Source organism: Dryobates pubescens, chromosome 10 (genome assembly GCF_014839835.1).
Source record: "Dryobates pubescens isolate bDryPub1 chromosome 10, bDryPub1.pri, whole genome shotgun sequence".
Classification (NCBI taxonomy): domain Eukaryota; kingdom Metazoa; phylum Chordata; class Aves; order Piciformes; family Picidae; genus Dryobates; species Dryobates pubescens.
Window position 1 is genome coordinate 17653145 of NC_071621.1, and position 12058 is coordinate 17665202.

A 12058-nucleotide genomic window follows, 5' to 3' on the forward strand; every position below is an offset into this window, starting at 1 on the left:
TACAACTCCCGGCAGCCCTTGCGGCGGACCCCCGGCCCCGTCGGGGCGTGGGGAAGGGGCTGGGGAGGCGCCGCCTGCCCTGCCCCGGGGCTGCTGCGGGGCTTGCGGCTGCTCTCACGATAACCTCTCCGGTAGCCGCAGCGTTCCCCGGAGGCGCCGCAGCTCCGTCCCGCCGCGGGCTGCTGCTGGGAGCGGCCCCAAGGGCCAGCAGCCGTCGGTGATCGGCGGCACGCCTCCGGTGGTCCCCAGGAGCCCTGAGAGGGGGGCGCTGGGGAGGCTCCCTCCTGTTGCTCCGCGGAGGGTGGAGTGGATTGGGGGCGAGCTGTGGAGGTCACCCGGCCCGGGGACAGCTCCAGCTCGGGGCCCTAGCAGCGAGCACCGACAGCGCAGAGCTCCGAGCCGCTGCGGCTCTGCCCCTCCCGCAGCCCCCGGGGCGGGTTCAGCAGTGCCCCCGGCAAGGATCCTGCCCATGGAGGGCCCCAGGGGACGGGGGAAGTACTTCCAGGCAGGCTGCAGCAGCAGCTCAGGGGCTGGCAGCAGGAAAATCTCTCGCCTCTCCCCTCCCCAGCCTGGGTCAGTTCCGAACCTGGACAGAGGCCACAGGTGCCACGGCTTCATCCCCCAGAGCATCCTCATCCTCACGGCTTCATCCCCCAGAGCATCCTCATCCTCACGGCTTCATCCCCCAGAGCATCCTCATCCTCAGCTTCATCCCCCAGAGCATCCTCATCCCCCAGAGCATCCTCACCCTCACAGTTTCATCCCCCAGAGCATCCTCATCCCCCAGAGCATCCTCACCCTCACAGTTTCATCCCCCAGAGCATCCTCATCCTCACAGCTTCCTCACCCCTCTCAGCTTCCTCACCCCTCTCAGCTTCTTCACCACTCTCAGCATCCTCATCTCTCACAGCTTCCTCATCCCTCACAGCTTCCTCATCCCTCATGGCCTCCTCATCCCCCAGAACTTCCTCACCCCTCTGAGCATCCTCATCCCTGCCCAGCTCCTCTCGGGGTTGCCATGGCGACAGGAGGCACTGCAGGAGGCACTGCAGGAGGCACTGAGGCTGCAGCCAAGCAGGAGCAGGCAGAGGAGCTGCTGCCCAGGGGGGTGCTGGGCAGGAAGGGCTGTGGGGAGCAGGGAGGCTGGGGGCAGCCTCCTGGGAGTGGGAAACAGCTGCTGGGGGGAGAGGAGAGGAGGCTGCAGTGGAGGGGAGGAGGTTTGGGGCTCCCTGAGCAGCACAGCACAGCAAAAATAGGGAAGGATTCATGCTAGGAAAACTTGGGAGAGTCTCCAGAGCTTGGGAAGCTGCCCTGGGAAGGTCTCCAGAGCTTGGGAAGGTCTCCAGAGCTTGGGAATATCCCCTGGGAAGGTCTCCAGAGCTTGGGAAGCTGCCCTGGGAAGCTCTGCAGTGGAAGTGTCCTGCAGGATCCTTTCCTGGCTGCAGGCAGCAGGAGGTGTGGCTGGGTGTGGAGAAAGCCTGGAGGAGGTTTATGGCAGGAGGTGGCTGAGGGCAATCAGCAGGGGATCAGCAGATAAGGAGGAGACAAGAGGGCAGCAGGAGGGCAGCAAGAGGCTCCTGGAGGGAGGAGGCTGGCATCGCTCTGGGCTGCTCTGGAGCCTGGCACATCGCTGGGGGGGGTGGAGCCTCCCCAGAGTCTCTGCTGGCACCAGGAGTCCTCTCCTCTCAGCAGGGAACCCCCTGACCTGCTGGGCTGGGAGGTAGCCCCCAGTGGGGGGAAGGATCTGCAAGGGGAGGACCCTCCCCCAGGGCTGCCCTGGCCTGGCAGAGCAGCAGCAAACAGCCTGGGGGGACTCGAAGCCCCCCGAGGTACCCTGGCAGCAGTGAAGGGGCAGAGCCAGGCTGGGAGCTGCCAGAGCCTCTGGGGGGGCTCAGCTGGAGAGGCTCCTGGGAGCCCAAAGCCTGCTCTGCATCACGCAGGGGGGGTTGGAGTGGGAGAGCCCCTGGGGATGGTGGAGGCCAAGCCCTGCCCCAGCACCACCACTCTGAGCCTGGCACAGCCTCCATCCCCACCTGGGCTTGGCACAGCCTCCAGACAGCATCTGCATCCAGAGCAGGGCCTCCTTTGTGTGAGGCTGGCACAGGGCCTCCAGCACCTGAGCCTGGCACAGCCTCCACACCACCCCTGGGCATGGCATAGCCTCCCCCCTCTGAGCCTGGCACAGAGCCTCCACCCCCAGACCCTGGTGAGGTCGACTTGGAGCAGCCCTTGGAGAGCCTCCAGGCCAAGCACTCTCTGCCCCTGCCAAGGCTGAGCCCCAGCATGGCACCAGGCCTGCCCAGCCCTGCCCCAACCCTGCCCAGCTCTGCCCAGCCCTGCCCCAACCCTGCCCAGCTCTGCCCAGCCCTGCCCCAACCCTGCCCAGCTCTGCCCAGCTCTGCCCCAACCCTGCCCAGCTCTGCCCAGCTCTGCCCCAACCCTGCCCAGCTCTGCCCAGCCCTGCCCCAACCCTGCCCAGCTCTGCCCAGCTCTGCCCCAACCCTGCCCAGCTCTGCCCAGCTCTGCTGCAGAGAGCCACAAGTTCCACCTGGGGGGTCTCAGGCACAGGGCCCCTGGTGCCCCCCAGCAGTCCCTGGGTGGCTGCAGGCCAGGGCAGGGACCCCCAGGCCTCTCTTGCTGTCCTGTTCCACCTCTGCCATCCCTGCTGTGTGACTGTGGGAGGCAGCTGGGAGGGGACTCATGGTGGCACTTAGCTCCCTGTGCCCAAGGGCTTGGGGCTGCCCATTGCAGTTTTCGCACCAGGAAGCCTTTTGCTCCTCCTTCCCTTCCCTCCTCCTTCCCTTCCCCTTTGCTCTTCCTTCTCCTTCCCTTCTCCCCTCCTTCCCTTCCCTCCTCCATCCCTCCTCCTTCCCTTCCCTCCTCCTTCCCTTCCCTCCTCCTTCCCTTCCCTCCTCCTTCCCTTCTCTCCTCCTTCCCTTCTCTCCTCCTTCCCTTCCCTCCTCCTTCCCTTCCCCTTTGCTCTTCCTTCTCCTTCCCTTCTCCTTCCCTTCCCTCCTCCTTCCCTTCCCTCCTCCTTCCCTTCCCTTCCCTCCTCCTTCCCTTCCCTTCCCTCCTCCTTCCCTTCCCTCCTCCTTGCCTCCTCCTTCCCTTCCCTCCTCCTTCCCTCCTGTGCCATCCCCATGGGACTGCTGCAGCCTGGGGCTGCTCCGAGGCTCTGCCCTGGGCCAGCTCAGTTAGCAGCACCTAAGGCAGCTGATGAGGAGCAGGACCCTGGCACTGCCTCGCAGGTAGGGCACAGCACTGCTCTGCCCCAGGCTCCCCCTGGGCACTGCCAGCAGCTCAGCACCCAAAGGCTGCCCCAAGGAGCTCAGCACCCAAAGGCTGCCCCGAGGAGCTCAGCACCCAAAGCCTGCCCCGAGGAGCTCAGCCCCCAAAGGCTGCCTCAAGGAGCTCAGCACCCAAAGGCTGCCCCGAGGAGCTCAGCACCCAACGGCTGCCCCGAGGAGCTCAGCACCCAAAGGCTGCCCCGAGGAGCTCAGCACCCAACGGCTGCCCCGAGGAGCTCAGCACCCAACGGCTGCCCCAAGGAGCTCAGCACCCAACGGCTGCCTCAAGGAGCTCAGCACCCAAAGGCTGCCTCAAGGAGCTCAGCACCCAAAGGCTGCCCCGAGGAGCTCAGCACCCAAAGGCTGCCTCGAGGAGCTCAGCACCCAACGGCTGCCCCGAGGAGCTCAGCACCCAAAGGCTGCCTCAAGGAGCTCAGCACCCAAGTGCTGTACAAAGGAACTCAGCATCCAAGAGCTGCCCCAAGGAGCTCAGCACCCAAGAACTGCCTCAAGGATCTTAGGACCCAAGTGCTGTACAAAGAGCTCAGGACCCAAGAGCTGTGCCAAGGAGCTCAGGACCCAAGAGCTTCCCTTCACCTCCTGGGGAGGACCCGAGGCACAAAAGGCCACAGCCCAGGGCAGGAAGGAAGCAGGAAGGGCTTCAGCAGCACCATCCGGAGCCTGGAGGCACCTTCGGGGACCTCTGGAGCTCCATTTCTGCACCCATAGCTCCAGCAGCCCTCCACGGGTGGGGACCAGGAGGGGACCTCTGCCCTGGGCTGCGAGCAAGATGCCAGCCAGGAGGGGACCTCTCCTGTCCCGGGCTGGGGGCCAGATGCCAGCCAGGAGGGGACCTCTCCTGTCCCGGGCTGGGGGCCAGATGCCAGCCAGGAGGGGACCTCTCCTGTCCCGGGCTGGGGGCCAGATGCCAGGCAGGGGCTGGCCCCGAGGGCAGCTCCGCAGCAGCCAGGAGCAGTTTCACCCTGGCAGGGCTCTGCCCCGGGGCTGCCCTGGCACCGAGTCGGGGCAGAGGACGCAGACAGGACCCCGGCGGCAGCAGCAGCAGCAGCAGCAGCTCTTTAATGCCCCCCGCCCAGGGGCACCCAGCCCAGCTCCCGCAGGTTGGCACCAGGGGAGCCGCCGAGCCCAGCCCAGGCTGCTGGCATCCCGCGGAGGTCACCAGGGGCTGCCGTGAGCCAGGACGCGGAGAACTCTTCCTGCCTGGAGGTCACTCCGCGGGGCAGGGAGGGGCAGGAGCTGCCTCTGTGCCAGCCTCGTCCTGCCAGGGCCGGGAGCCCCTCCTGCAGCTGCTGCCAGCCTGCCCAGGTGGTGCCCACACCCAGCCCCGGCTCCTCCACGGGCAGGGGACGGCAGCAGCCTTGGGGCTGGGGTCCAGCACCGAGCTGAGCTCAGCCCTGGGGCAGGGCCAGGGGGGAGCAAGGAACGGGAGGAAGAGTCTGGGAAGGAGTCCGGGGAGGAAGAGTCTGGGGAGGGGTCCGGCGAGGGGTCCAGGGAGGGGTCCAGGAAGGGGTCCGGGGAGGAAGGGAAGGGTCTGGGGAAGAAGGGTCCAGGGAAGGGTCCAAGAAGGGGTCCGGGGAGGAAGGGTCCAGGGAGGAGGGGTCCGAGGAGGAGGGGAAGGGTCTGGGGAGGAAGAGTCCGGGGAGGAAGGGTCTGGGCAGGGGTCCGGGAGGGGTCCGGGGAGGAAGGGTCTGGGAGGAAGGGTCCGGGGAGGGACCTGGGGCCGTGCCAGGCTGAGGTGCTGGAGGCTGTGCCCTGCCCAGGGCCATGCCAGGCTGAGGTGCTGGAGACTGTGCCCTGCCTGGGGCCGTGCCAGGCTCAGGTGCTGGAGGCTGTGCCAGGCCCAGGGTTGGCTGTGGAGGCTGTGCCCTGCCTGGGGCCGTGCCAGGCTCAGGTGCTGGAGGCTGTGCCCTGCCTGGGGCCGTGCCAGGCTCAGGTGCTGGAGGCTGTGCCAGGCCCAGGGCCGGCTGTGGAGGCTGTGCCCTGCCCGGGGCCGTGCCCGGCTCAGGTGCCAGAGGCTGTGCCAGGCTCGGGGCCGGCCGTGGGGGCCGCGCCAGACCCCGGGTGGTGCCAGGCTCAGACGAAGGCTGCCCTGCAGGCCGGGGGGGGGTCCCTGTGCCCCTCCTCGCGCCGTGCCCGGGTGTAGCCCAGCACCAGGCTGCCCACGGTGCCGGCGAACAAGGTCATGACAAAGAGGATGTAGAGGAAGGCGTTGGCATCGCGGCCGGCGTCCCGGCTGGCACCGCCCTGCCCGGCCCCGCCGGCGCCCGGGGGGCAGGGGGCAGCCCCCTGCAGGCTGTGGTTGAGGGCACCCAGCAGCGCCCCCAGGCTCCGCTGCCAGGGCTCCGTCCTGTTTGGCATCGCCCCCGGGGCTGTGGGCAGGGTGGGGCGGGGCTCAGCTGGGGCTGTGCCAGGGGGGCACTGTGCCCCCCCCCCCCCCCCAAGCCCCCTCCCACCCCAAGAGGAGCTCCAGGGGCAGCTGCCTGCCCCCTGCCCAGGTTGGGGGCACTGAGGGGGGCACAGCTGGGGTCAAAGCATGCCCCCCACAGAGGGCATCGGGGGGGGTGGGCACCCACCCAGGGGCATGAGGGGATGGTGGGCACCAACCAGGGGTATCAGGGGGTGGTGGGCACCCCCCAAGGGACCCCGGGAGGGGCTTCCTGGTGTCCCCCACCCCAAAGCACAGCTCTGGGCCCTGGACCTCTCAGATGCCAGCTCCAGGACTTGGGGTCCCCCTGGTGTGCCCACCCTGGACACACCCCCCCCCCCCCCATGTGCCCTCTGCACCCTCCTGCTAGGCTGGGAGCCCAGATCCCTCCTCACCCCAACCACTGCCCCCTGGGGTGCCCACCCTGTGCCCCCTCAGCACCCCAGGCCCTCAGCACCAGCAGCTCTGGATGTGGCCCCCGCGGAAAGGGTCACCCCAAAGCCAGGGGCAGGACCCCGGCAGCAGGGAGGGGGCTTGGGAGGGGCTGGGGGCTGGAGGGGCTCAGTGGGGGCTGGGGGCTCAGTGAGGGGGCTGGGAGGGAGCTTGGAGCTCTGTAGAGGGGTGGGGGCTCAGGAGAGGGCTGAGAGCTGGGGGGTGGTCTGGGGGCTGTGGGGAGCTAAGGTTCAGTGGGGGGCTGGGGGCTCAGGGCAGGCTTGGAGCTGGGGGGGGCTTGGAGCTCTGGAGGGGGGCGGGGGCTCGGGGGGGGGGGAGCTGGGGGCTCAGGGGAAGGGCTGGGGGCTCAGTAGGGGTCTCAGGCGGGCTGGGGGCTCTGGGGGCCCTTGAGGGGGCAGGGCTGTGAGGGTCTGCGGTCTGGGGGGGCCTGGGAGCTGGGGGGGCCGGAGTCTCGGTGGGGGGTGTGAGCCGGGGGGGCTCAGCGGGAGGGGGCTATAGGGGTCTGGGGGCTCAGCGGGAGGCTGGGGGATCCGGGGGGCAGTGGGCTCCGCGGGAGGGGGTCTGGGGGCTCCGGGGAGGGTCTGGGGAGCTCAGCGGGGGGGGTGGGAGGGCTGCGGGGGTCTGGGGGCTCGGGGCGGGGGAGGGGGGCACTTGGACCTCCCAGGCTGGCAGCAGAGGCTTAGGGTCGGGGCCACCCAGTGCCAGCTGCTTGGGAGGGGGCACCAAGGGGCAACCCCACTCCGGGGGTCGAGGGGGGTGGGGGAGTGGGTAGGGGAGGCTGAGGAGGGAGCGAAGACCCCCGTGGGAGGGGGGGGGTTGTGTGTGTGGAGGGCTGGGCGGGGGGCGTCACTCACCCGCGGGCGACCCTCTGCCTGCTGCTGCCAGGGCTGCGCCGAGGACTGTGCCAGGGGCAGCGGCTGGGCAGGCTCCCAGCTGCCTCCTCCCCCTTCCCGGGGCGGAGGTGGGGAGGGGGGCAGTGCCAGCTGCCCAGGGCCCTCCTCGGGGCGGGGTGGGGGCAGCAAACCCCCCCCCCAAAGACCCCCCTCTCCCCCCCCCCCCCCAATCCGCCGCCTGCCTGCCGCGGAAAGCCGCCGGGGTCCGTACGGACCCCGGCGGCTTTCCGCGGCAGGCAGCCGGCGATTGCCCCCTCCCCCACGACCCCTCCCCACCCCCGCGACCCCGATCCCACCCCCGCGACCCCGATCCCCCCCCCCCCCCGCCGGTGGCAGCCTTTCAAGGAGCTTCTGCTGCTCGGTTTCGCCGGGTTTGGGAGGGGGGATGTGGGGGAAGGGGGCTGGGGAGAAGCGGGGGCTGGGGGCTCAGTGAGGGGGTTGGAGCTGGGGGGGGGGGCTGGGGGCTCAGGGGGTTCTATGGGGGACTGGGGTTTCAGGAGGTCTGGGGGCTCAATATGGGGCTGGGGGCTCAGGAGGTCTGGGAGCTCAGGGGGCTCAATGGAGGGCTGGGGGCTCAGGGGGGCTGGGGGCTCAGAGGGGCTGGGGGCTCAGAGGCTCAATGGGGGCTCAGAGGCTCTGGAAGCTCAGGGGGGCTGGGGGCTCAGGGGGGCTGGGGGCTCAGGGGGGGCTGAGGGTTCAGGAGGCCTGGGGGCTCAATGGGGGTCTGGGGGCTCAGGGGTTCTGAGGGCTCAATGGGGGTCTGGGGGCTCAATATGGGGCTGGGGGCTCAGGAGGTCTGAGGGCTCAATGGGGGTCTGGGGGCTCAATATGGGGCTGGGGGCTCAGGAGATCTGAGGGCTCAATGGGGGTCTGGGGGCGCAGGAGGCCTGGGGGCTCAATATGGGGCTGGGGGCTCAGGAGGGGCTGGGGGCTCAATGGGGGTCTGGGGGCTTAATATGGGGCTGGGGGCTCAGGAGGGGCTGGGGGCTCAATGGGGGTCTGGGGGCTCAGGAGGCCTGGGGGCTCAGTGGGGGTCTGGGGGCTCAATGGGGGTCTGGGGGCTCAATATGGGGCTGGGGGCTCAGGGGTTCCAGGCCCTCAATGGGGGTGTGGGGGCTCAGTGGGGGTGTGGGGGCTCAGTGGGGGCTGTGAGTGGGGCTGGGGTCTCCGTGCAGGGCTGGAAGGGAGCTCTGGGACCCCCCCAGCAGAGTCCTGTGTGTGTCGCTCCCCCCCCAGGAGCTCCCTGCCAGGGCTGCCCCTGGGCACCGGATGCCAACGCAGCAAGGCCAGGACCAGCAGCACTTTATGGCCCCCACCCTGGGGGGGGCACAAGGGAAGGGGCACCCAGACCCCCCCCAAAGTCCGTGTGTGTGTCTCTCCCCCCACCCCCGGTCCCAAAGGTGCCCAAGAGCTGCTGTGGGCATTTTGGGTGGCACAGAGGCAGACCCCTCCCCCCCAAAAGGCACTCATGTGGGCACCCCCCCCGGTGGGCAGCAGGGATGGGCTTGCCCTTGGGGGGGGGTCTCAGTTCGGGGGGGGTGCCCAGAGCCCCTGCAGCCCCTTTGGCCTCCTGGTCTGCAGGGCAGAGGTGGCAGAGGGCAGGCTGGGGGCACGGCTCGGGGCACGGTGCCAGGGCAGATGCCAAGCCTAGGGCCCTGGGTCCACCAAGGTGCAGTCAAAGACCTCCTGGAAGGCGTCGAGGAAGGGCTGCAGGATGTCCTCCACTGGCACCCGGTGCCCCAGCTCCTGGCTCAGGGAGGTGACCCCGGTGCCAGGCAGCCCACAGGGCACAATGTGCTGGAACCAGCTCAGCTCTGGGCAGCAGTTGAGGGCCAGCCCGTGGGAGGTGATGGAGTGCCCACAGTGTACCCCTGGGGGAGGAGAGAAAGCACCCAGCTGGCAGTGCCCACCTGGCAGTGCCCACCCGGCAGCACCCAGCCCATGGACACCAACCCCCCCAGCACCCAGCTGGCAGTGCCCACCCGGCAGCACCCAGCCCATGGACACCAACCCCCCCAGCACCCAGCTGGCAGTGCCCACCTGGCAGTGCCCACCCGGCAGCACCCAGCCCATGGACACCAACCCCCCAGCACCCAGCTGGCAGTGCCCACCCAGCAGCACCCAGCCCATGGACACCAACCCCCCCAGCACCCAGCTGGCAGTGCCCACCCGGCAGCACCCAGCCCATGGACACCAACCCCCCCAGCACCCAGCTGGCAGTGCCCACCTGGCAGTGCCCACCCAGCAGCACCCAGCCCATGGACACCAACCCCCCCAGCACCCAGCTGGCAGTGCCCACCCAGCAGCACCCAGCCCATGGACACCAACCCCCCCAGCACCCAGCTGGCAGTGCCCACCCAGCAGCACCCAGCCCATGGACACCAACCCCCCCAGCACCCAGCTGGCAGTGCCCACCCGGCAGCACCCAGCCCATGGACACCAACCCCCCCAGCACCCAGCTGGCAGTGCCCACCCAGCAGCACCCAGCCCATGGACACCAACCCCCCCAGCACCCAGCTGGCAGTGCCCACCCAGCAGCACCCAGCCCATGGACACCAAGCCCCCAGCACCCAGCTGGCAGTGCCCACCCCACCCATGAACACCAACCCAGGGAGGGGGGAGCTGCCCCTGGCTGGCAGCAGCCCAGGGCAGGGTGTTTGGGGCTCTGAGCTCTGCCTGGGGCTGTCCCTGCTGGCTGCAGGGCTGGCACTGCCTGGCACTGGTTGGTCCCTTCCCACCCAAGCCATTCCCTGTGGCCCTCATTCCCTGGCTGGAGCTCTGCCCCCCTGCCCTGGTGCCAACCTGCCTTGTGCCCATTTCTCTGCCACCCTGCCCTGGTGCCAGGCTGCCTTGAGCCCACTTCCCCTGGGTTTGCCCTGTCCTGAGAAGGGTGGCAGGGCCCAGGGTGGCAGCACTAGGGTGGCAAAGCTCAGCGTGGCAGCACTCAGGGTGGCAGAGCCTAGGGTGGCAGCACCAGGGTGGCAGCACCAGGGTGGCAGCGCTCAGGGTGGCAGCACCAGGGTGGCAGCACCAGGGTGGCAGCGCTCAGGGTGGCAGGGCTCAGGGTGGCAGCACCAGGGTGGCAGCACCAGGGTGGCAGCGCTCAGGGTGGCAGCACCAGGGTGGCAGCGCTCAGGGTGGCAGCGCTCAGGGTGGCAGCACCAGGGTGTGAGCACCAGGGTGGCAGCGCTCAGGGTGGCAGCACCAGGGTGGCAGTGGTCTGGGTGGCAGCGCTCAGGGTGGCAGCGCTCAGGGCGGCAGAGCTCAGGGCGGCAGTCCCCGCCCCGGTGCCCCTCTCCCCCCGGGGCTGTGCCGGTGCCTCCGCGCCGGTGCCGCTCACCGATGGCGCAGATCTTGCTGTCGCCCATCCAGACGCCGGTGAACGGCGGCGGCAGGGCCCTGGCGGCGCTCAGCCCCAGCCGGTGGCAGAGGCGGACGATCAGCGCCTCCAGCCCGGCCACGTAGCGGCGCAGCGGCAGGCGGCGGCGGCGGAGGTCGAGCACCGGGAAGGCGAGGAGCTGGCCGGGCCCGTGGTAGGTGATGTGTCCGCCGCGGCGGGCGGCCACCAGCCCCGCTCCCAGCGCCCGCAGCCGCTCCGCCGCCGCCGCCTCCGGGGCTCCCCGCAGGCCCCACACGTAGACCGGCTCGGCCGGCTCGCTCAGCACCACGCTCTCGGCCGCCAGGGCACCGGGCGGGGCACAGGGCAGGGTAGCCGAGGCCCGGGCGGCCCTGGCGGCCGCCACGCAGCTGTCCTGCACCCGCAGGGCCTCGGCGTAAGGCCTGAGCCCCAGGCGCAGCAGCCGCACCGGGCCCCCAGACATGGCGGCGGCGCCGCCGCTGCTAGGCAGCGCCGCGGACGGCGGCCCAGGAGGGACAAGAGAGGCCGCGGACGGCGGCCGCCGAGGGACAAGAGAGGCCGCGGGAGGGCTTCGCGGGGGTGGAGGGAGGAGAGGGTGGGGATGGGGAGAGCGGGGAGCGGGCGGAGGATGGGGGACGGGGACAGAGAGGACGAGGGACAGGAGAGAGGGGACAGGGAGTAGGGGGGAAGGGGATGGGGGCAGAGGAGAGAGGGGACAGGTGTGGCCGTTTGACGCTGTGCCTTTAAGGAAGGGGCACACTGGCTAAATGTTTGTAAAATATTTTGGTTTTCTAAACGAATTTCATTGGTAGGATTGTGGGAGGAGAGATTGGACCCAGGGGAGTTGGGAACTTTCTCTCAGTCTTCCTTCCTTCGCTGTCCCTCTCGGCTGGATCTGCTTCTGGGATTCTGGCCAACTAAGATAAGATACTAACTCCTGTGCAAGGCCTTTCTTCCTTTCCTGCCCTGTTAACCGTCCTCGTCTCTTCTTCTACCTCCTTTGGGGGAGAAGGGAGGTAGGGGGGTGAAGGGGGCACAGGGGGAAGCCCCCTCTGTGGGGGGTCTGGTTTCTGGTTGAGTTCATTTGCTGTATATTCCTGTATATATTGTAAAATACCTGTATTTGTTGTGTTACATAGAATCTGTTTCCTTGTAAAATATAATCTCATTTCTCCGACTGGGTTTAGCCGTGGTCTTTTTTCTCAGTGGGGGAGGGAAAGCAGAGCCTTTCCTTTCAAACCACCACACACTCTTTTTTTATTGGCGCCCAACGTGGGGCGCCAAAAAGTGTAATGGGTTGGGGCAGATCCCCTCCCCACCACAGGCAGAAATAACGACTCAGGCAAACGGATTGCAAAAGTGATGAAAGTTTAAATAGAAAGCAGTGAATGTTACAGAAAACCCAAAGCGCAGTGACAAAGAAAGATCCCATCCCCACCCGAGGGTGCATCCAAAACCCCCAGGGCTCCTTCTTCCCCCTCCCTCTGCTGGGCTAGTCTCAGCTGGCCAGGCCTGAGACTGCCCATCCCCCTGTGGCCTTGGGCCCAGTCAGGCCCATGGCCGGGAGATCTCTCCCCCAGTTACCAAGTCTCGGAGAGGGAAGGAAAGAGGAAGTGCCAGA

General features: G+C 68.7%; 2 protein-coding genes across 2 annotated transcripts; both read right to left on the minus strand.

The window, feature by feature from the left end:
- Window positions 1-5357: 5357 nt before the first annotated feature.
- KCNE3 (potassium voltage-gated channel subfamily E regulatory subunit 3) lies at window positions 5358-7135 on the minus strand. The gene is made up of 2 exons (XM_054164804.1): window positions 7041-7135; window positions 5358-5677 (listed from the first exon to the last, which is right to left on the minus strand). The coding sequence occupies exon 2, from the start codon at window positions 5664-5666 to the stop codon at window positions 5382-5384; it is 285 nt and encodes a 94-aa protein (XP_054020779.1). The 5' UTR covers window positions 5667-5677; window positions 7041-7135; the 3' UTR covers window positions 5358-5381.
- Window positions 7136-8647: 1512 nt separating this feature from the next.
- LIPT2 (lipoyl(octanoyl) transferase 2) lies at window positions 8648-10929 on the minus strand. The gene is made up of 2 exons (XM_054164707.1): window positions 10420-10929; window positions 8648-8950 (listed from the first exon to the last, which is right to left on the minus strand). The coding sequence occupies exons 1-2, from the start codon at window positions 10898-10900 to the stop codon at window positions 8727-8729; spliced, it is 705 nt and encodes a 234-aa protein (XP_054020682.1). The 5' UTR covers window positions 10901-10929; the 3' UTR covers window positions 8648-8726.
- Between the last annotated feature and the right edge of the window lie 1129 nt (window positions 10930-12058).

Bases quoted from the DNA above. Each gene is read 5' to 3' on its own strand.
- KCNE3 (XM_054164804.1), bottom strand. From the start codon at position 5,666: ATGCCAAACAGGACGGAGCCCTGGCAGCGGAGCCTGGGGGCGCTGCTG.
- LIPT2 (XM_054164707.1), bottom strand. From the start codon at position 10,900: ATGTCTGGGGGCCCGGTGCGGCTGCTGCGCCTGGGGCTCAGGCCTTAC. The intron at 8,951-10,419 runs GTGAGCGGCACC...CTCCTCCCCCAG, and splicing joins CAGCAAGATCTGCGCCATCG to GGGTACACTGTGGGCACTCC.